Here is a 22,915-nt window from a genome sequence, read left to right as displayed (position 1 = left end):
GTCCCCGCAGTATAGCTCATAGGTACATACCTTTAAACCAGATCCATAAAAAAGTAAGCAAGTAAGTAGGAGGTCTCTTCTGCTTACTTTTTTATGGCCCTGGTTTAATGGTATGTACCTATGAACTATACTGCGGGGACCACCATTTGAGGGGAGATCCAGAGCTGAGATTAAGTGGAGCTATTGCAGCCAGTTATATGTGATGCCGCATGGTGTGGAATTGGTTGCTGTATAAAGCTTTGAGGCCCTTAGTGGTCGCGGTAAGGAGGTGAGGAGGCATTTTGGCCACTTATGGATATGTGTTCCACCTGAGTGTCACACAAGCACTGAAAATATTTGGAGTGGAAATTGAAGCACAAATATTTGCAATTTGCACAAGATTTTTTGCACATATTTGCATTTATTGCACAATGATGGACTATATCGTTAGTTATTTCACCTAAATATTGAATTTTGTTATTAACACCAGTCACCTTTAGTTAGAGTAGTGTACTTATTAAATAAATCACTATATATGTCCCCCACTGGGACTGTGAGGGATTTGTATTGCACTTTATTTGGGATCAATTTTATGACATCACTTTATATGTTTGTTTGGTATTTATCAATAAATTGTTATTAGATATTTATAGCACTTATTAATTGGAGTGATTTTATTTATTTTATCACTTATATTATTCCTATTTTGTGTGGGGGTTCATCTGCACTGTATATAGGTCCACTTGTGGGACCAGTTTTTTTGCACATTGTCACTTTGGAATGTCACTTATGTAGCACTTTGAAGCACAATTTATTTACTGGTATTTATTTATAGCGCTTCACCATTTGTATTTATAAAATTTTTCTCAAAATTGTCGGCTTTTTTTTTATAGCACAAAAACTAAAAAACACATAAGTGATCAAATACCACCAAAAGAAAGATGAATTAATGGGGAAAAAAGGACGTAAATTTCAGTTGGGTGCCGTGTTGCATGACCGCGCAATAAAGTAACGCAGTGCCGTAATGCAAAAAATGGCCTAGTCAGGAAGGGGCGTACATCCTCTGGAGGGCAAGTGGTTAACACTAACACTGTGTAAACACAGTTTGTTTTTATCTACAGGCAATGTAATTGCCTGTCTGTTGGTTCGCCTGCTAAAACTTCACTCTATAGCAGAGCTTCTGGCACCGATTCAGTTCAGCATTTTATTGACTTGAAGCACAATACTGTATTGCACACCTGAGGCAGTACATATTTTTATTGAATAAATGATTGGCAAGGCAAGTTTTCTTTTGACCTTTTCAAATATATCACTTTTCTCTGAAGGCACAGTTTGAGTGAAAAGTCCACAATTTCCATCGAGTATATCTATGTTTTCATGCAATTTTATGCTTAAGCTTACCATATTCACATACTTTAAGATTCTCACCAGAGAAGCAGCTGATATTGGTTGTAACGCAAGAAAAATGTTATCCCTTCAAATGTCTGATAAGGTAGAAGAAAAAGGGAAAAAGATAACATAAAATGGCAAATTTGATATTATTTATAATTTATCCCTACATGTAAATATATATGGAAGTTCTTTGCCATGGCCATTTGTGATTTTATAAATAAAACTGTATTTTCTGCTAGTTATGTGTTACTGATTAAGTGTTTTCTTTTTTTTTAGGATGTGGACTTTTTATTGTCCTTTCTTCAGTCATCGCTGCTATAAGTGGACTGCTTGTTGGCTATGAGCTGGGTATTATCTCCGGGGCCCTTCTTCAGCTACATAGCCTATTGCATCTTAACTGTCAACAGCAAGAACTAGTAGTGAGTGCACTGTTGATTGGAGCACTTTTAGCATCACTGGTTGGAGGATTCCTTATAGACTATTATGGAAGGAGAATAGCAGTCATGGTTACGTCATGTTTACTTGGACTTGCCAATTTGCTGTTGATCACCGTTGTATCCTATGAAAGCCTCATTGCAGGACGCATTCTCATTGGCATTTCCATATCTTTATCTGCAATTGCTACCTGTGTTTATATTGCAGAAATTGCACCTCACCATAGAAGAGGCATGCTGGTGTCTCTAAATGAACTAATGATTGTAGTTGGCATACTGCTGGCCTACATTTCAAATTTTCTCTTTGCAACTGTTAGCAGTGGATGGCAATACATGTTTGGACTCATAATTCCTTTGGCTGCATTACAGGCATTTGCTATGTATTTTCTCCCTCCGAGTCCTCGTTTTTTAATCATGAAGGGACATGATGAGGCTGCTGGCAAAGTTCTTCAGAAACTAAGAGGAACCTCACAGACCAAGGAAGAGCTTACAGCTATCAAATCCTCCATAAAAGCAGAATACCAGTACAGTTTTCAGGACTTATTTTGCTCAAGGGACAACATGAGAGCCCGTCTGTTAATAGGCATAGCTCTCAGCTTCTTTGTTCAAATTACAGGGCAACCCAACATCTTATTTTATGCTTCTACTGTACTAAAGTCAGTTGGCTACCAGAGTGATGAAGCTGCTAGCCTAGCCTCAACAGGCATTGGAGTTGTCAAAGTAGTCAGTACAATCCCAGCAACATTTTTTGTAGACAGAATTGGAAGTAAGACTTTCCTCTGTATTGGGTCTGTTGTCATGGCAGCATCATTGGTTACAATGGGAATAATAAGTCTTAACATTGACATTAATTATAATAATATTTGTAAAACCAGCTCCTTTATAAACCAGTCCTTTGAGGATTCCTACATTTACAACATAGACATATTAACCAAAAACAATGAGTCTCTACAGAAAGAATTCAGTAAATTATCAAACAGAACATCTTTACCTCATTCTTCAGGAAATGAGACTGGAATGGACCAATGGACTACTCAGACAGGACCCAATGCCTCTGAAGAAGCTGTTGCGGCACAAGCACACGACGTACCAGTATTCATGAAGTGGTTGTATTTAGGCAGCCTTCTCATTTATGTAGCTGCATTTTCAATAGGTTTAGGACCAAGTAAGTGTTTTCGATTTCTTTTACTTTTCTAGTAGAAAAAAAAACAAGAAAAACATTTTCAGTCCCTGAGCCAGGATTCCTTATGTAGCCTCATATATAATTACAGACCTTTGTAGCTACATAGTTCTGTACAGCTCATGTAATTATCAGATTGTTTCTCCTTGACAAAATACATAGGACAGACATGGAAAAAAATATAAACTGTGAGAATCTGGCTACAGGTCAAATTTATTCATAGGTTGTTTGCATGCTTTGTACTGTACACTACCCTTCCTATGCACATTTGCTCATCTTTGACTTTCATATATCATTTCTACCTTTAATGGCATATGTCAGTTTGCTTCTTGCTGGAACATACTTGTTTGATCCATGACTTTGTTTTTTATGTTAAGTTCCCACTTTGTGATTCTTGTGCTTTTAAGCGTCTTTTCCTGTCATTTTTTGTCAGAGTCTGTTTTTTGTGGTTATGTTTAGTTCTTTGAGTGCTGGTTCACATATATGCGAATTGGATTCAGTTTGAACCACATCCAAACTGCATGACATGAAATAAAATTGCTTCCTATGATGGCTGTTCACATATGTCCTGTGTAGTGACAGTGTGGATTCAGTGTGGATTGAAAAAGAGTCCTATCCAATTTCTGAGCAGTGCGGTCCAGTTCAGGTGCAGATTACAGGCTCATTGACTTCTATTGGGAACCGTTTCTGAATCGCACATGTCATGAATTTGTGAACACGGTTTCAGGCTGGTTTTCTCTCTTCAAACCAGACCTGAACTACACCTGAACAGCTAAACAACTGCTTTTCAGTTTGCACTGAAACTGGAACTGTCAAGCCGCGCCGTACATATATGAATCAGCACTTAGTGTGTTCTGGCAACTTTCTCAACAAACACAAGCAGTTGTGTTGCTTCTGACACTGTGTGGTTGACTCTGATCTAGTGCCTTCAGTTTGCCTCCACTCTTGAGTGTCAAGGCTGTGTGCTTTCCTGCCAACTTTCTATTCCAGTGTAGGTGGTTTGGTTGTTTCTGTCTCTGCATGATTTTGTTTGACTTCCTTTTGATTTAGTCTTGGTGCTTGCTTCTATCCTTGAGTGTGTGTACTTTAACTCTCTGGTGTTCAGTCTGTTTTTCTGTCTCAAATGTGCCATTAGGGAGGGCTACAGCCTGGGATTGTCAGCCAATCTCCAGTTTCACCTCCAGGAGCTCTGGCAAAGACCCAACCCCTTCATGGTGAGCCATTCCACCCACTGTCGACACAAACTCTAGTCTTTGTTTCCTCAGTCTGTTTGTATATTATAGATGATAAGACTCTCAGTATTTCCTTAGAGTAGCCTTTCTCAATCTTTTTACCCGAGGAACCCTTGAAATTAATGTCAGTTTTTCAGGGAACCCCTGCTAAAAAGGATTAAATCTACAGCCCACAATACATTAGTGTGATTAATACACGTGTCCATGCTATCATTAGTGGTCAGTGTAGAAGTGACCCCTTACTTTGGTGGTTAGTGAAAGTGGGAGATCTACATTTGTGCTCAAAAGTTGCATACCGTGACAGAAATTGTGAAATTTTGGCATTGATATTGAAAATATGACTGATCATGCCAAAAAATGCTGTTATTGAAGGATGATGGTCATATGAAGCCATTTATTATCAAATAGTTGTTTGGCTCCTTTTTAAATCATAATGATAACAGAAATCACCCAAATGGCCATGATCAATAGTTTACATACCCTGGAATGTTTGTCCTTGGTACAGACACACAAGGTGACACACAAGGGTTAAAATGACAATTAGAGGTTAATGTCCCACATCTGTGGCTTTTTAACCCCTTCACGCCTAAGGGTAAAACAAATCTAAATGCCTAAGCACAATTCTGCAACGTTGACATGTGTTAGTAAAACCGTACATATCGTCACAACTACTTTGTACATCCAGGTGGATTATACTGCGTTTTTTTTCAGGACAAATTGGGCTTTCATTTGGTGGTAAATGGTAATGGATAGCTCCTAATTTTTTTTTTTTATTAAAGGAAAACTGGGCCAAAATAGTAAAAAAAAAATCATTTTTTTTAGTTTAACTGTGTGTTTCTTGTTACGACCATACCCTACCACCAAAGAACAACCCAAAATACATTCTCCAGTTCTTGACGATCGCAGCGATACCATATATGTGTATGTTATTTGTTGTTTGTACCCGTAGTACAGTCCAGAAACAATAGTGCGCATTTTGTTTTTGTCTTTTTTTTTTTTTTTTTTTTTTACATAAAACACACTGTCACTGACATTGACATTAACACTAACTGACACTGATACCAATTTTTTTTAAATCCTGACCTTTGACCCTTGCCCCTGACCTTTGACCCTGACCCAAACACTAACCCTGGTACTGAACTAGATCAAACCTTGATCTAGGCATTTTTCTTTATTTTCTATTTTATTTTTTAATATTTATTTATCTTTTTTTTTTTTTTTACAAACTTTTTTTTTATCTCTCTATGTCAGGAGTTCGAGAGATACAATGTATCTCTCTTCTCCATTCATAGAGAGAAAACAAGGGGGCCGGGCTGCACAGTGATTGATCACTGTGATAGCCAATCAGAGGCTATCACAGCGATCACGTGACCCGGAATCGGGAGTCCCGGGCCCCGATCGTTAGAACGGGACCCGGGGCTCTTAGTGACACCGCGGTCTTGGTGCTGGGAGTGCGCCAAGCGGCGTGCTCCCAGCACAAAGACAGGTACGCAAATATGCGGCCCCACGGAAAAAAAGCACAGTTCCGTGAGGCCGCATATGTGTGTTACGTCGGCGTCAAGGGGTTAAATTGCATTTAGTGTCAGTGTATAAATAGTCAATTAGTTTGTTAGCTCTTATGTGGAAGCACTGACTAGGCGAGATTCTTTCTGGTACCTCGACCAAACAGCTCATTTTTGATCAAGTATCACCGTATTGTACTCCTTAAAAACAACCACACCATCTTTTTCCAGAGCAGCCTGTATTTCTTTTGAGGTTGCCTATGGGTTTTTTTGAACCCCAGACAATTCTTCTGTCAGTTATGGCTGCAATCTTTCTTGGTCTACCTGACCTTGGCTTGGTATCAAGAGATCCCTGAATTTTCCATTTCTTAATAGGTGATTTAACTGTATTGATTGGCATATGCAAGGCTTTGGACATCTTTTTATGTCCTTTTCCATCTTTATAAAGTTCCATTACCTTGTTACGCAGGACTTTTGACAGTTCTTTTCTGATCCCCATGGCTCAGTATCTAGCCTAGTCAGTGCTTCCACGTAAGAGCTAAAAAACTCATCGACTATTTGTACACTGGCACTAATTGCAATTTAAAAAGCCACACATGTGGGACATAAACCTCGAATTGGCATTTTACCCTTTGTGTGTGTCACCTTGTGTGTCTGTACCAAGGCCAAACATTCCAGGGTATGTAAACTTTTGATCATGGCCATTTGCGTGATTTCTGTTATCATTATGATTTAAAAAGGAGCCAAACAACTATTTGATAATAAATGGCTTCATATGATCATCATCCTTCAATAACAGAGCATTTTATGGCTTGTCATATTTTCAATATCAATGCCAACATTTCACAATTTCTGCCAGGGTATGCAAACTTTTGAGCACAACTGTATCTACCATTGCTCCAACAAGCCCTAGCAATCTTAGGAGGAATCCTAGGGTTCTGTTGAACCCTGGCTGAGAAACACTATGCTGATTGACATATACTTTGTTTTGATAAGGATTACATACATTCTAGATTATGTACTAAGAGTGTCCAAGCTCTCTCATCCCAAGCAGCAATCTCTGACCAGTCCTGAATCCTGGCAAAAACAAAAGGCAGTCTAAATTCAACCAAATAGGAGCCACAACAATAAGAAAAAAAAAAAACACCGGGATGGAGGCTCTTTATCCAAGCACTGGTTTAAAAATATGAAAGCGGCGGTGTAGCTCTACATTTAGGGACTGCATTGATCAGTTCCTGGGTCTCAAAAACTACAACAAAGCACTTTTCTAGGAACACATGGTAGCACAATGCAACTTCAACAACAAGCTAAGATATCATTAGGATTATCTGTGAGTTGAGACAGGCAGCTCTGCACAGCCTTACCTTGGAGCAACAGATCAATGCAGTAGCAATCTATTGCTTGCCAATTTTACTGGCTGCTGGTTATTTTACTATGTGTACTGGCTACATGTTTCAATTAGCTGCACAGTTTTACAAGAGTATTTGCTGAACAGATCACTGAGAGTTGTAACCATTGTATTCCATGGGAGACTGCCAAAATCCGAACAGCCAAAAAATGAAACCTTCTGTTACAGAACAATTAGATCATTTGCTTGGAAATCACCTCACACAAAATACACTGACAGCTGATACACAAAAATAACCTGATTTGCTTTTTCTGAAATCTTTGAACACACATTTTTTTAATCCATACACAATAAATAAAGGTCTAATTAAAAATTGAAAAGCAAAAGAAACAGATTTAAAGATGTAATGTGGTCCCAAAATTAAAGAATAAGGACCTACAAACAAGTGCTAAATAGGAGCACTTACTGTAGGTGCTCCATTAAAGGACATATATTTTGTACTTTCACAGACTGAACAGAAGGACACAACTACTATATAGCACTACTAAGCAGAAAGAACAGCTTTGTATAGGTGAGGAAATATGACTGCCCCATGTTCACATATACTGTAATCACAGACTAAAACGAATTGTTTAAATCAGTTGGATTACTTAGAAAAAAATATTAGACAACAGTTCCCTATTAGAATAAACTGGGACCACTGTATCCTCAAAAGTAAATGCTGCATCATTTTTGGGCATTTCCTTACCGCATCCAACACAGCAATAAATGCACAGACCAAGCATTTTCACACATACACTGAATATGTTTCTTTTCCCAGGTCCCTATATACTGTATATGTGACCTAAAACAGATGTTCTAAAGGTTTACTAATATACAATAAAAAGATGGCACCATATTTCACATTTAGTAAAGTGCAGACAGAGTTCCACTCTGCAGATCCTGAGATTAAAGAGTAAGGATTTTAACCTATTAAAACTAAGACATTGATTTTGGGTAAATAGATATTGCCTTGATTTTGATATTCTCCAGCTAGTTGGTGAACTATTATGTATTTCTGTGTTTTAGTGGCTTGGCTGGTGCAGAGTGAAATCTTTCCTGCGGGTATTAAAGGTCGGGCCTTTGCAATAACTAGTAGCATGAACTGGGGCATGAATCTCCTCATATCCTTGACCTTCCTCACACTCACTGGTAAGAGTTCTGAATAATTTTAAGCTTTTTAATTCCAAACACTGATGACAAATATATGGAAGCACAAAAAAATAAAGGAGGTATTTAATAACAGTGGAGAAACCCATAGAAAGCATTCAGAAAGTTCATCTTGCACTGATCTGAAAATAGTAAAATTGTAATCTAACTGGTTGCCTTAGCTTTCTTTGATTTGATTTTGATTTAATTGAATAAGCCCGATTAACACTTGATAGATCTTCGATACAACTTTCATAGAATTAAAATAAATAGAAAGTCTATTTATGTACTAATTTCCCAATTAATGATGTATTCACTTATTACATAGTTACATAGTTAGTCTGGCTGAAAAAAAGACAAAAGTCCATCCAGTTCAACCATTATTGTATGCTATGAAAACAAATGTGTTGTGAACACTGATTTTTTTTGTTAATACAGTAACTGTGTTTGTTGCAGGCACACAACACGTCATTGAAAGCCACGTCATTTATTTCATATCAGAGATTATTCAAAATTCACACCCCTAATTTATTAACACTAAAACACATTTTAAATATTTAATTTTGATTTGATACAGTACAGTTTATTAAGTTCAAGGTCCTATCAAACACTTAGCTACACACCCAACAGACTGTATATGACGAAAACTGGATAAGAGAATCTGATTAAAGCAGCCAGTCTATTAGTCCACATAAGGTATCTGTATACAATGACATCGATTCAATAGGTAATACACATATACTTTCAGGCAGGGTTTTTTTTCTCAGAGACCTGGTGCAGGAACTCAACATGTCCCCCCAAAACAACCCCCCCCACACACACACACGCACCAGCCAAGCGGCATCAAATAGTAGCGTGGCTAAATTTCACTAACAGTGGGAGGGTCTTAACCACTTCCTGTCCGGACACTTTTACCCCCTTCCTGTCCAGGGCAATTTTCAGCTTTCAGCGCTATCACACTTTGAATGACAATTGCGCGGTCACGCAATACTGTACCCATATGAATTTTTTACCATTTTTTTGAGACGGATAAAGCTTTATTTTGGTGGTATTTATTCACCGCTGGGATTTTTATTTTTTTTACTATGTAAATGAAAATGTCCAAAAATTTTGAAAAAAAAGTGTTTTTTTTATAAAATTTTGTAAATAAATAATATTTCATCATAAATCTTGGCCAAAATTTATTCCGTTATTTTTTTAGTAAAAAAAAAAAAATCCAAATTAGTTTATAACCAAAAATTATAATTTTTAAACATTTTTTTTTACATTTTTATTTTATTTTTTTATATTATTTTTTATTTATTTTTTTTTTTTTAAATACTGTCACCCTAGCAGTACAGTGTTACCATGGTGACACTGTACTACTTGTGGGGGTTGATGAAGATTTTTGTTTTTTTTTTACACTGATTGCTTTTACACCCATATAGGATGTAAAAGCAATCATTTCTCTTTCTCTCTGTCTGCATTCTTGCAGTCATTGAGAAGTATTGAGTGAGCTGTGATTGGTCACAGCTTGTCACATGGTGCAAGGCTGTTGTGAATAGCCTTGTACCATGTGACCTCTGTGATCATTCACAGATTTCACACGTAGTAAGCAATGATGTCAAGTGACATCTTGCTTACTACTTTGCATGGATCACTGATTGGCCAATCAGTGATCACATGATCGGGACCTCGTACAGAGGTCCCGTCCGACGATCGGTGTTTCACTGTGTCCTAAGTACACAGCGGGCACCGGATCGCGGTGCTGCGCGCTCCCAGGAAGCGCGCACAGCTAGAAAAGGCTGGTGCCGTTTCTGAACGGCAACCCGCCCCTGGACTGCCACCGCCCTGCTGTTTCTAAACAGCAGGCGGACGGCAAGGGGTTAAAGGATACGTTCACTTTAAAAAAAATAATAAATTCCCTTTTTTTGCAGGTAAAAAATTGTGCATTAAGTATTTTTTTTTTGGAGCCTGGAAAGCATTGCACCTGTGATCAGCAGATCACTGGTTCCATGAAAGACTCCAGAAGCCTGTGAGTGTAAGCTGTCTGCTCCTACCTCGTAAGGGCAGACAGTTTTACACTGACAGGAAAACTCCATGAACTACCATGGCGCTCAACAGTGCCATGGTAGTTCACTGAGAACTACAAGCCGACATCTGCAAAGGATGTCAGTACTTGTAGTTCATTCATTCACAGAACTCTATCAGTGAATGATGTCGTTGAGTCGGAGGAGCCCTGCATGGCTGCGCGGTTTTCAAAAAATGACATTGGAACCTCTCCCCATACTGCTGTCACAGGGAGAGAGGGCAGCGGGCAGAGGCTGTAGCAGTGGAAACATGTTACATATTCCACCCTAAAAACGGTTGGAATTTGTAACATGTCCCCAAAGGTGAACTTATCCTTTTAAAGGGCATTAAATACCAGAAGTAAATTATGTCCAGAGTGCAGAATTCAGGGGTGCGTTACACACACAGTGCAGAGTTCAAGGGTACACTACATACAGAGTGCTGAGTTCAGGGGTGTGCTACGCACAGAGTGCAGTGTTCACGGGTGCACCACGTATAGAGTGCAGAGTTTAGGGGTGCGCGACATACAGAGTGCACTCCTCTTCCACAGCTGTTTACCTATGCATCCCTGATGGAGAACTCCCTTTTGTTCCTCTTCAACTCTGACCTCTGCACAGAACTCCCCTCCACTGGCCTCATCTTCTCCTCCACTCCTTAAAAGCTCCACCATCTTGCTGTATTAAGCTGAAGCACTCATTCGGCTCCAACACCTCTCCGCACACTGTAGGCAACTCCTCCTCTCTCACTTGAACGGAGATCATCCAATGGGGACATTGGCATCTGGGAACCAGGGAAAAAAAGGAGATCACAATGGGTGCATCCCAGCACACAACCCCTCTCGCCCATGACTGCACTGCACCCCGGGCACTTGCATCTCCCTTGTCCCTGTCCTGCACTCAGTGGGATCTGCTCAGGAGATCTGATCTGTGGAAGCCGCTGGGAGACAAGCCATCACTGATAAACACAGAAGCCAGACTTCTGTGTTTACAAGTGATAGTAGTAAGCAGGGAGCAGAAGGTGGCCAGAGGTGGTGGAACTTTAATTTTCTAGTTATTTCATCAATGTCAGCTTAAACATTTTATTTAGCCAAATAATTTCTCTATGTAAAGCTGACTCAATTTTTTTGGGGAAAACCTTTACTGAAAAAACTTCACTTCATATTAATTTAGGAGCGTTATTTTAACGATGGAAGTATTACTGAATTGATAACATTTAATATTAGACATACAAAATTATAAATTCATTATTATAATATAGGATAGTAAGTATGTTACTGGTAGAATCAACAGGTGAAAATTAAGTAAAATACCTGAAAAAAAACGAATGCAGCTACCACATCTAAGGGCTGGTATGTTGCAAAAAAGTATATTTTAGTTTTTTGGTTTAGAGACACTTTTAAAGTGTATATGAAAACAAAGCACATTGCATTAATATTTTCAGATATTTTCAAACGATTTTCACCAGTTTGAAATGATGGTAATTGTGTCTTTCTCTCTCCTTCATATGAACAGAGACTATTGGCTTGCCATGGATGATCTTCAGCTATGCTGTAATGAGCGTATTATCTGTTGTATTTGTTATAATGTTTGTTCCTAATACAAAGGGACGGTCACTAGAAGAAATATCTATGGAGCTGGCAAATAAGTAAGTGGATTTATCTGCTTGTCTGTTGTTTAATATTATGCTTGCAGGAGAAAGGAGAAACTCAGACACGTCATATTTGTGCTGATAATCTTAACGATTCAACTGCTTGTAGCGGTTCATTCCTAAGTGATTAGAAGCACTTATGTCGCAGTTGCTCTTTATAGCATGCAGATATTTCACAGCATGGTTTAAAATTCTTGTACTTGCCTCTACCCAAGAAGAAAATAGAACAATCCCTACACAAGTGTGCACTACATCAAAAATGTGTCCAAAGAATACGGAATCACTCACCTATACCTACAATATACACATTCCAAAGCCAACTGACCCAATTAACATACCATTGTGTTTTGTTATTATGAAATGAAACCATTTGCTGAGGTACTGACATAAGTATTGTATGTAAGTCGACTGAGTTTTATCAAAACCCAGCTTATTCACAGCTCGGCAAATGGCCAAACAAGCTGGCTCGCCTGCCCCCCACCCTTCCCAAATCCTAAGTTGATGTTTGTAAACAATCATCAGCCGGGATCCATAATTTTGTAGTCTACTTCAGTAAAATGAACGATCCCAGTAAAAGGCTTAGTGATGTCAACTTTGCTTCTAGTGTGTTTATTTCACTTTTTATTGCTGAGGATGGGGAAACTGTGGGGTCTGAGTGAATACACTGTAGGAATGCATGTTCTGTCCCTGGGCTTTTTTCCTAATAGATGATAATTTGACAAAACACATAAAATTGGGGGCAGAAAATAAGTGAGCTGTCTTTTAAAATGCTGAATGTTCAGGACATACTTAATCTCTGGATTTAATAAGGCTGTGTTACTGGTAGTAAGCTATGCCCACATCGCAAACGTTATTAATTTTATTTCAGGTCCTTATATAGCGCCGTCAATTTACGCAGTGCTTTACATATATATTGTACATCCACATCAGTCCCTAACCCCCAAGGGGCGTACAATCTAAGGTCCCTAACCTACATTCATACATACACATTATTATTATACAGGATTTATATAGCGCCAACAGTTTGCGCAGCGCTTTACAATATAAGGGAGACAGTACAATTACAATACATTTCAGTACAGAAGGAATAGGAGGGCCCTGCTTGTGGAGCTTACAATCTAATGGAAGGGGGAGGTGATAAAAAAGGTGATAACTGCGGGGGATGATCTGGCAGAGGTGATTCAAGTACAGTTCTTAGGTGGAGGTGGGGTAGGCTTCCCTGAAGAAGTGAGTTTTCAAAGATCGCCTAAAGGCAGACAGGGTGGGGGCTGACCGGACATGCTGTGGTAGGGAGTCCCAGAGGATGGGAGAGGCTCTGGAGAAGTCCTGGAGGCGAGCATGGGAGGAGGTGATGAGGGAGCTAGAGAGGAGGATATCATGGGAGGAGTGGAGTTGGCGATTTGGGCGGTATCTGTGGATGAGGTTGGTGATTTAGCTAGGGGCAGTGTTGTGGTTGGCTTTGTATGCTGTGGTTAGTATTTTGAATTTTATACATTGGGTTAGTGGAAGCCAGTGGAGGGATTGGCAGAGAGAGGCAGCAGTCGCTGATCGGTTGGTAAGGTATATGAGTCTAGCAGCAGCATTTATAATAGACTGAAGGCGGGATAGCCTGTGTAATGGTAGACTAGTGAGGAGGGAGTTGCAGTAATCGAGGCGGGATATAATCAAGGCGTGGATGAGTTGTTTTGTGGTGTCATTGGTCAGGAAGGGGCGGATTTTGGAAATGTTCCGGAGGTTGAGGCGGCAGGATTTAGCCAGTGAGTGGATGTGGGGCCCAAAGGAGAGGTTAGAGTCTAGGATTACGCCTAGCACCCTGGCATGAGGGGAAGGACCAATGGTTGTGCTGTTGATCTTAATGGTAAAGTAATGAGTGGGGGATCGGGGAGGAGGAAATATTACAAGCTCAGTTTTTGAAAGATTGAGTTTAAGGTAGTGATGTGACATCCATGCTGATATGTCGCTTAGTAGATTTGTGATACGTGAGGAGATTGAGGGGGTGAGCTGGGGAGTGGAGAGATAGATCTGGGTGTCATCAGCATTGAGGTGGTATTGGAAGCCATGGGAGGTTATCAGTTGGCCCAGGGAGGAGGTATAGAGAGAGAAAAGGAGGGGCCCAAGGACAGAACCTTGGGATACCCCAACAGAAAGAGGAAGCAGAGCGGAGGAGGAGTTGTATGTGACAGTGAAAGTGCGCTGAGAAAGGTAAGAGGAGAACCAGGAGAGCGCAGATTCACAGAGGCCGATGGAGTGGAGTTTACTGAGGAGGAGCGGGTGGTTGACTGTCTCAAAGGCAGCGGAAAGGTCAAGGAGTATGAGTATGGAGTAATGGCCGTTGGTTTTAGCAGTTAGTAGGTCATTAGTGAGTTTTAGTAGGGCAGTTTCTGTGGAATGTTGTGGGCGGAAGCCAGACTGTCGGGGATCAAGAAGGTTGTTGTCGGTGAGGTAGCAGTTCATATGGTTGTGAACAAGGCGCTCGAGAAGTTTGGAGGCAAATGGGAGAAGGGAGATGGGTCTTAAGTTATTCAAACAGGTGGGGTCCAGCGAGGGTTTTTTGAGGATGGGGGTAACCAGTGCATGTTTGAGTGGGGAGGGAAAGGTGCCTATGGAGAGTGAGAGGTTGAAGATGTGGGTTAGAGAGTTTAAGATAGATATACTAGGGCCAATTTAGACAGTAGCCAATTTACCTACCAGCATGTCTTTGGAGTGCGGGAGGAAACTGGAGTACCCGGAGAAAACCCACGCAGGCACAGGGAGAACATGCAAACTCCAGGCAGGTGGTGCTGTGGTTGGGATTCGAAACAATGACCCTAGTACTGCCAGGCGGAAGTGCTAACCATTTAGCCACTGTGCTGCCCACGTTCCGTTCTAACGTTCTATTATTATGCAAATCTGACTAAAAGGGAATGGATATCTGAGACAGTAGGCAGGGCTTACTGTGACATCAAAGTCCCATCCACTGAGTGGGTGGGATCTAATCTGACAGCTGTCAGACACATAGAACATTCTGATGTCAGAAAATATTGTTTATATGGGTACATTTATTACCAAAAGCACATGTTTATACCCTGTATTATAGAACAATGGAAAAATAATAGTTTTGGGTGTCATTATCTGTTTGTGTCAATGTTCCAGAGATTGCTGCAGTTATAATAGGACAGGATCTTAGATGGCTTAATTTATTGCTGGATAAGTCCATGGTTCAGAGCATTTTTCTAGTTGTTTTTCACCTTGCAGTTAACTGTGTGAAAAATTGGCAGTGACCTGCATACCTCCCTAGAATAATGAATCACTCTTATTTAATCAAAGTCATAGTCCACTAATTTTACAACACCCAGGAAGGTCATTGCCCTAAGTAGATCTATCAGGAGATGAAGTGTGAGTTATGTGCTCAGTAAACATTTATTGTTCTGCTAATACAATGTCAACAACAGTTCCTGGTGGCTGTAAGTGAAAAGCAACTTTCAATAGCAAGTAAATTATAATAGTTGTGATTATAAACAATACTGTATAATGAAAAGTGAGTATGAGGCTATGGTTTCAATTACAATATACTGCACTGTATTATTAAAGAATTATTTCTCCTATCACGTAAATAGAAGATATTGGGTCATCTAGCTCCAGTTGAGACATCTTTTCCAGAATTTCTACCTAATCTGAAGTATAAGGCTTCTTTTGCATGGGCCTTTAGCCATGGTGCAAATCCATTGTGCAATTCAAATGAAAAAAAAAAAGGAACACAATAAGGGCTCTTTTACATGGGGCTGGGGGGCAGTAAAAGCAGGTGGGTTTACTGCCCCCTGGCTGCCCAGCCTGACAGGGCTGTACAAACAAAGCATCATGAGCATGGCATTTTCAACTTGGGTTGCAGAGCTTGAAAAGAAGAATGACCTGTTATGACTTGTCCATTGAGATCAATAGGGTTTCACTGCAACTACAAGCCAAATGTTTGCCATGTAGTTGAGGCACAGTCCCACAATGTAAAACGGCAACAAAAAAAAAGGCATCAGGAGGTGGCAGCTGTCTGTTATAGTGTGAACTCAGCCTTAAAGTGCTTGTAAAGCCTCAAGGTTTTTTACCATAATGTATTCTATGCATGAAGGTAAAAAAATCCTTCTCTGTGCAGCAGCTCCACAGCCCCCCTAATACCTACCTGAGCCCCATCTCAAACTAGTGATATGCACGAGAGCCTCAGATCTCCTGGGTCTCTCTCTCTCCTCATTGGCTGAGACAGCAGTGGGAACCTTTGGCTGGGGGAGTGTCAGCAGACAGACTATGGATATCAGGTATGCTGTGCATTGGCATGGCATGGCCTCCTGAAACTCAGATTGATTTATCCTTAAAGTGTTACTAAACCCAGGACTCTGCATTCACTCTATCTGGTCTCCCACAGTACACACAACATGGAAATGCAATTATTTTTAGTAAATATAAACTGCTAAATACCTTTTCTCATCAGCAGTTAGAGCAGTCTTGTGACTTCAGCAGAGCAATGGTTAAAGTTTGTAGGAGGAGTTTTATGTCTGCACTAGGAGGAGGTGAAACCCCTGACCCTCTGTCTGGACAATGCTGATTGGCCCTGTGCTGACCACATGCACTCTCCCAAGAAGAAAAAAAAAACCTCTCTAGCAATATACACCAAACTGAGCATGTGCATGTGACTACAGATTCAGTCTGTATCAGGTGGACATTTCACAAGAGGAGTGGCAGAGAAGAAATGATCAAACAGCCTTTTTACACAATGCAGAGGATTAACCCCTTAGGTTCCACAGTGAGTATAACAAGCATGCTTTACTGCATATACAGACTGATTTTACTGTTGTGGATTTAGTAACACTTTAAAATTTCAATATTTATAAGAGTATAGCCTAATTTTCTTTTTATGTTTTTCGGAATAAAAGCAGAGATACAGTATCTGAGCAAAATATTATCATAAGTTGACTTGTCCCTAAAATAAAGATTTAAAATAAGTGCAGCCTTGCAAAAAAAAAAACCCCAAAAAACATAAACATAAAATACTCCAATGTTCTGCTATCCACTCTTTACTGAGAAAAAGTCTCTGACTGAAGATCAAAATTTGTGTTTAGATTGAATTTCTGGTCCCCTGCTGCACTTGGTTTGATCTACTAGACACTATCTCCTGTAGTGAATAGGGATGAGGTTTGGGTTCAGGACATAGTAACATTCAGTCTAAACCAGTGGTCTCCAAACTGCGGCCCGGGGGCTGGATGTGGCTCTTTGCCTGCTTTTTTCTGGCCCTAGAGCACTAGTCCTCCCACTGACATGAACAACGGGGCATAAGCAACAATAAGGCACAACTCCTACCAATGACACCACTGACACTAATGATGGGGCACTATTCCTCTCACTAATATCAATGATGGGGCACTATTCCTCCCACTGATAGCAATGATGGGGCACTATTCCTGCCACTAATATCAATGACGGGGCACTATTCCTCCCACTGATATCAATGACGGGGCACTATTCCTCCCACTGATATCAATGACGGGGCACTATTCCTCCCACTGATAGCAATGATGGGGCACTATTCCTCTCACTGATATCAATCATAAGGGAATATTCCTCCCACTAATATCAATGATGGGGCACTATTCCTCCCACTGATAGCAATGATGGGGCACTATTCCTGCCACTAATATCAATGATGGGGCACTATTCCTCCCACTGATATCAATGATAAGGGAATATTCCTCCCACTAATATCAATGATGGGGCACTATTCCTCCCACTGATAGCAATGATGGGGCACTATTCCTGCCACTAATATCAATGATGGGGCACTATTCCTCCCACTGATATCAATGATAAGGGAATATTCCTCCCACTGATAGCAATGATGGGGCACTATTCCTCCCACTAATATCAATGATGGGGCACTATTCATCCCACTGATACTAATGATGGGGCACTATTCCTTCCACTAATATCAATGATGGGGCAATATTCCTCCCACTAATAGCAATGATGGGGCACTATTCCTACCACTAATACCAATGATGGGGCACTATTCCTCCCACTGATACCAATGATGGGGCACTATTCCTACCACTAATATCAATGATGGCGCACTATTCCTCCCACTATACCAATGATGAGGCACTATTCCCACCACTAATACCAATGATGTGGCACTATTCCTACCACTAATATCAATGATGGCGCACTATTCCTCCCACTATACCAATGATGAGGCACTATTCCCACCACTAATACCAATGATGTGGCACTATTCCTACCACTAATATCAATGATGGCGCACTATTCCTCCCACTATACCAATGATGAGGCACTATTCCTATCACTAATACCAATGATGGGGCACTATTCCTACCACTAATATCAATGATGCGGCAATATTCCTCCCACTATACCAATGATGAGGCACTATTCCTACCACTAATATCAATGATGGGGCACTATTCCTCTCACTAATACCAATGATGGAGCACTATTCCTCCCACTATACCAATGATGAGGCACTTTTCCTCCCACTAATATCAATGATGAGGCACTATTCCTCCCACTGATACAATGATGGGGCACTATTCTTACCACTAATACCTATGATGGGACACTATTTCTCTTACTAATACCAATGATGGGGCAATATTCCTCCCACTGATATCAATGACGGGGCTTTAGCGCTATTCCTCCCACTGATACCAATCATGGAGCACTATTTCTCCCACTGACACCAATGATGGGGCACTATTCCTCTCACTGATAGCAATGATGGGGCACTATTCCTCCCACTGACATCAATGATGGGGCACTATTCCTCCCAATGATACCAATGATGGGGCACTATTTCTCCCACTGACACCAATGATGGGGCACTATTCCTCTCACTAATACCAATGATGGGGCACTATTGCTCCCACTGACACCAATGATGGGGTACTATTCCTCCCATTTAATACCAATAATGGGGCAATGTTTAATCTCACTGGCAACAGTCTGGCCCTCTCAAAGTCTTAAGGACAGTAAACTGGCCCTTTGTTGAGAATCTTTGGAGACCTCTGGTCTAAACTTTTAATGCTCAGTGAAGCTAAATTGGATGTTCGCCTGGCTGCAACAGATAGTTGATACCTTTAGCAGCAGTATTACTACTGCTTCTAAATGTGAGAGTTTTTGCTCAGGCTGGTTGTTAGAAAGCCAGTGGTTCCCAGCTTCCTAGCAGCCATTGATACACTCTGCTTGACCCATTTAGCTGTAAATCAGGGGTTTGGACTGACTGACAAAGTGGTGGGTGACATTACCAACAAAATATGGCCATGGCTATATTTGGTCAATGACATCAGCCATCACATCCACCTCTTCATTTACAAACCAGTTGTCAACCGGGAGTCTCTAATTTGGTGAGAAGTAGCGACAGGGGTGGACATACTTTGTGATTTATCTATATATGTTAACCCCTTCCCAATCCATTTAAAAATAACACCCAGAGGGCAAAAAGGATCATGATCGTGTAATTACTGTCAGTAGCCTGGAAAAGTACAGATCAGACTTTGCTGAGAGCAATCAATGAAAGCACCCTCTGCACATAAACAACCAAGAAACAGCAAACCCAAATACTTCTGTGTTTGGGGATGGACTCAGTCAGGGGCGGACTGACAACTCATGGGGCCCCGGGCAATAGGGGATCATGGGGCCCCTGTGTCCTTGCCCAAACTTAAAAAAGCCTATGAAAAAGGTACCAGGGGCATTTCATGGGGTCCCCTACTGACCCCGGGCCCTCGGGCAGTGCCAGAGTTTCCAAATGTAAATAAATGAAGTGCAGCGCTAAAAAACACAATAAGCAGAAAGTTTGATCTAAAAAGTTCGATCTATAAATACGTTATCAAATGTTCGTAAATATTGCAATCGGTATGAAAGCATAGTAGACACAGCTATGATGGATCCGGAAGAAAATGGCAGAAATGCGCACTCACCGACCGCGCATAGGAAATGCGCATGTATTTATTAAATCCCACAGATGTCGTTCTCCCTCAGGAAGGGGTGTCATCAACCGATCTGCTGGGCTTACAGGGCCTCCTTAGGATCAGGATGAGTCAGCCGGGCAAAGGTTCCCTCCAGGTGAAGACTTCCCTCCTCTGGATGTACGATGGGAGAGTACCCATAGTGTAGTATGTCAAGTATTTTATTGACAAAAAAACTCAGTACAGGGCAGGTCAGTAATGGTGCTGGCAAGTGCCAGAAAACACAGAATGAAGGAAAGTGTATAACTGACCTAGAAATCAGGTGGCCGCCAGACCTCCTCGTGGTCTGAGCGGCAATGAGGCGTCACAGGCTGTCAGTTCCTCCTGAGGCCTTTCGTGCTAAGGCACATCATCAGAGGGGATACTGAGACACAGCTACATACTACATCCAGAGGAGGGAAGTCTTCACCTGGAGGGAACCTTTGCCCGGCTGACTCATCTTTTTTCTTATTCTGTGGTATATATATTTTCCTACTTTTCCTTTCCAATAAAAATGTAATTTATTAAAAAAAAATACACAGCTGAAGCTATTCAAAATAGTAGTTGTTGCTGGTGATGCTATTATCTTTCATCTGTGTTATTATTGTATATATATTGTACTGCAGTTGTAAAATAACTGGGTCTTTATTTTCCAGGACATTCATGTGCCATACACTTTGCTCCTGGGGTAGAAGCAGACAGAAGCTGGTGCCAGTGGAACTCAATATGAACACAACATAGATGTCATTTAGGATGAATGTGATCTGCAATTTACAATGAAATATTTTTAAGGTGCACTTTAAATCAATAAACATTAGCCTTTCTTTAAAACTACACTATTAAAAAATAGGGAAGTGGTATTTCCACATTTGTAGTTATTCTTGGACAAAGATTGAGATCAGGCTTACATGTTTGCAGATTTATGGCTGGCTATGTTTGCATAAATGATGGCTCTCGGCGGGTGGGCCTTGACACCTAGAGACCTCATATATGCATACTAGAATATAAACAGAGCTGTGCTGAGAGAGCACGCCCTGCGCGCTTCTGGCACAGTTACCAGCGTCTAACGGAAAGCAAGTAGCGATCGGGAGCTTTCTGATCATGTGGCTGCTGTGACAGCCAATCACAGTGGTAACATGATCATAAACCCGGCCCCGCAGCATCAGAAACCCCTTAAAGGTCCAGGGGGCGCTGGCTTTAAGGGGTTAAAGCCAAACTCCATCATTACCTTAAGTCCTGCACAGTTGTATAGGCTCTGCTCTTGTACTGAAATTGCTTACTCTGATTTCACTGCACACTGTAATATTCTCACAGTGTGCATTATAAGCTACAGCAAATCAGATGAAGCCCTCTTCAGTTCCAGGCTTGAGCATTCACAGCATCATATAATTCTTTCCTCCCCGGGGCCCATTCACACCAGGAAGATAACAACAGGAAACATATGTTCTCCTAAAACTAATTAAATAGCCGGTTATTGCTTCAGCACTCCCGTCTCCAGACTTTCTTCAGGAATGTTTGCAAAAAGAATATACTTGGAGGAATTTACTAAAACTGGAACAGCCACAATCTGAAGCAGCTGTGCATGGCAACCAGTCTATGTCTATCTTCAGCTTGATAATGCAAGCTTTGAAAAGAAAAGATAGAAACCAATTGGTTACCATTTACAGCTGCTCCCATTTTGATACATTCCCTTTGTTGAGTCTTTCACACCAGGGGCACAAATTCTACCCTTTATATCATGTACCCACTGATGGCGTGCCGGTGTAGGGGCAATATGATGCATTGTTTCAGTGTATTGCACAGTTTACATTTTTTAAACTTTACACTAGGGTCAGGGGTGAACTGACCATTTAGAAACTCGGGCACTGCCCGAGGGCCCGGGGTCAGTAGGGGGCCCCATGAGATGCCCCTGATACCTTTTTCATAGGCTTTTTTGAGTTTGGGCAAGGACACAGGGGCACCATGATCCCCTATTGTCCGGGGGCCCCATGAGTTGTCAGTCCGCCCCTGACTAGGGTGCATTGGCCTAAAGCAAAGTACAGTCCGTTAAGTTGGGAAGGCTCTCCAGGAGCAGAAAAAGGCTCTGTATAACAATGAAAGAGAAAGGAAAGCACCTCGAAGTGCAGCAAGGACTATCTTTATTAAAAACTAAAATAAGGCCACTCACATGTAACAAAAGTAATCGGGCTCATCAATAATATAACTGTTTGCACTGTAGACATCATCCAGCCGCCAGGTCCACGCTGTGTAGCAAAATATGCAATTCCACACAGAGATCAAAGGCGTCTTTGCTTCTGGAACTGCCATGGAATGCACTAGAAGCGGAGGTGACATCACGGAACAGGGCATGGAAATGTGTTTCGGAGCATGCACACTCCTTTTTTCAAGAGGAAAAGGGGCACCAGACTAAGTGCAGCATTAAAATGAGTATTTATTGACAAACAGAAAATTGTGAACTCACAGAAAAGAAGATAAGAAAGACATGTCACGAACGTGGTCTGGCACGGGAGGCAGCAGAAAGGAAGCGATCTCCAAGCATCTAATGTTAGCAGGGAGGATATCCTCATTTTAATGCTGCACTTAGTCCAGCGCCCCTCTTCCTCTTTTACATCCAGCTTTGCTCTAAGGCTCCATGTACACGGGGCGTTTGGAAAACACTTCTGAACGATGAAAACTGACTGCTGGAAAACGTAGCTCAAAAAAGGTTTGCATACCATGTTTATGTGCGTTTATGAGCGTTTGCGTTTATTTATTTCAGGTACTTATATAGCACCGTCAATTTACGCAGCGTTTTACATATATATTTATACATTCACATCAGTCCCGAACACTCAAGGGGTGCACAATCTAAGGTCTGGGACTGATATGAATGTACAATATATATGTAAAGCGCTGCGTAAATTGATGACACTATATAAGTACCTGAAATAAATAAATAAGCGCAAACGCTCATAAACGCGTGTTTTTAAAGTGTTTTTTAAAGAT

The 22,915-nt window shown here is 40.9% G+C and overlaps 1 protein-coding gene across 1 annotated transcript in view; it reads left to right on the top strand.

Annotated features, from left to right (window-relative positions):
- The window catches only part of SLC2A12 (solute carrier family 2 member 12), a 105,455-nt gene extending 82,744 nt beyond the window's left edge, over window positions 1-22,711 (top strand). Inside the window, exons 2-5 of the mRNA XM_089676194.1 lie at window positions 1,648-2,970; window positions 8,136-8,258; window positions 11,816-11,948; window positions 20,587-22,711. Coding sequence (XP_089532320.1) covers window positions 1,648-2,970; window positions 8,136-8,258; window positions 11,816-11,948; window positions 20,587-20,671 — 1,664 coding nt within the window. The 3' untranslated portion in view covers window positions 20,672-22,711. The remainder of the gene's footprint in view (window positions 1-1,647; window positions 2,971-8,135; window positions 8,259-11,815; window positions 11,949-20,586) is intronic.
- The last annotated feature ends 204 nt before the right edge of the window (window positions 22,712-22,915 follow it).

The sequence above is a fragment of the Staurois parvus genome, unplaced genomic scaffold (assembly GCF_062004578.1).
Source record: "Staurois parvus isolate SC_StPar_1 unplaced genomic scaffold, SC_StPar_1.0 ptg000165l, whole genome shotgun sequence".
Classification (NCBI taxonomy): domain Eukaryota; kingdom Metazoa; phylum Chordata; class Amphibia; order Anura; family Ranidae; genus Staurois; species Staurois parvus.
The sequence above is the reverse complement of the archived record's forward strand: the minus strand, read 5'-3'. Positions and strand labels throughout refer to the sequence as shown.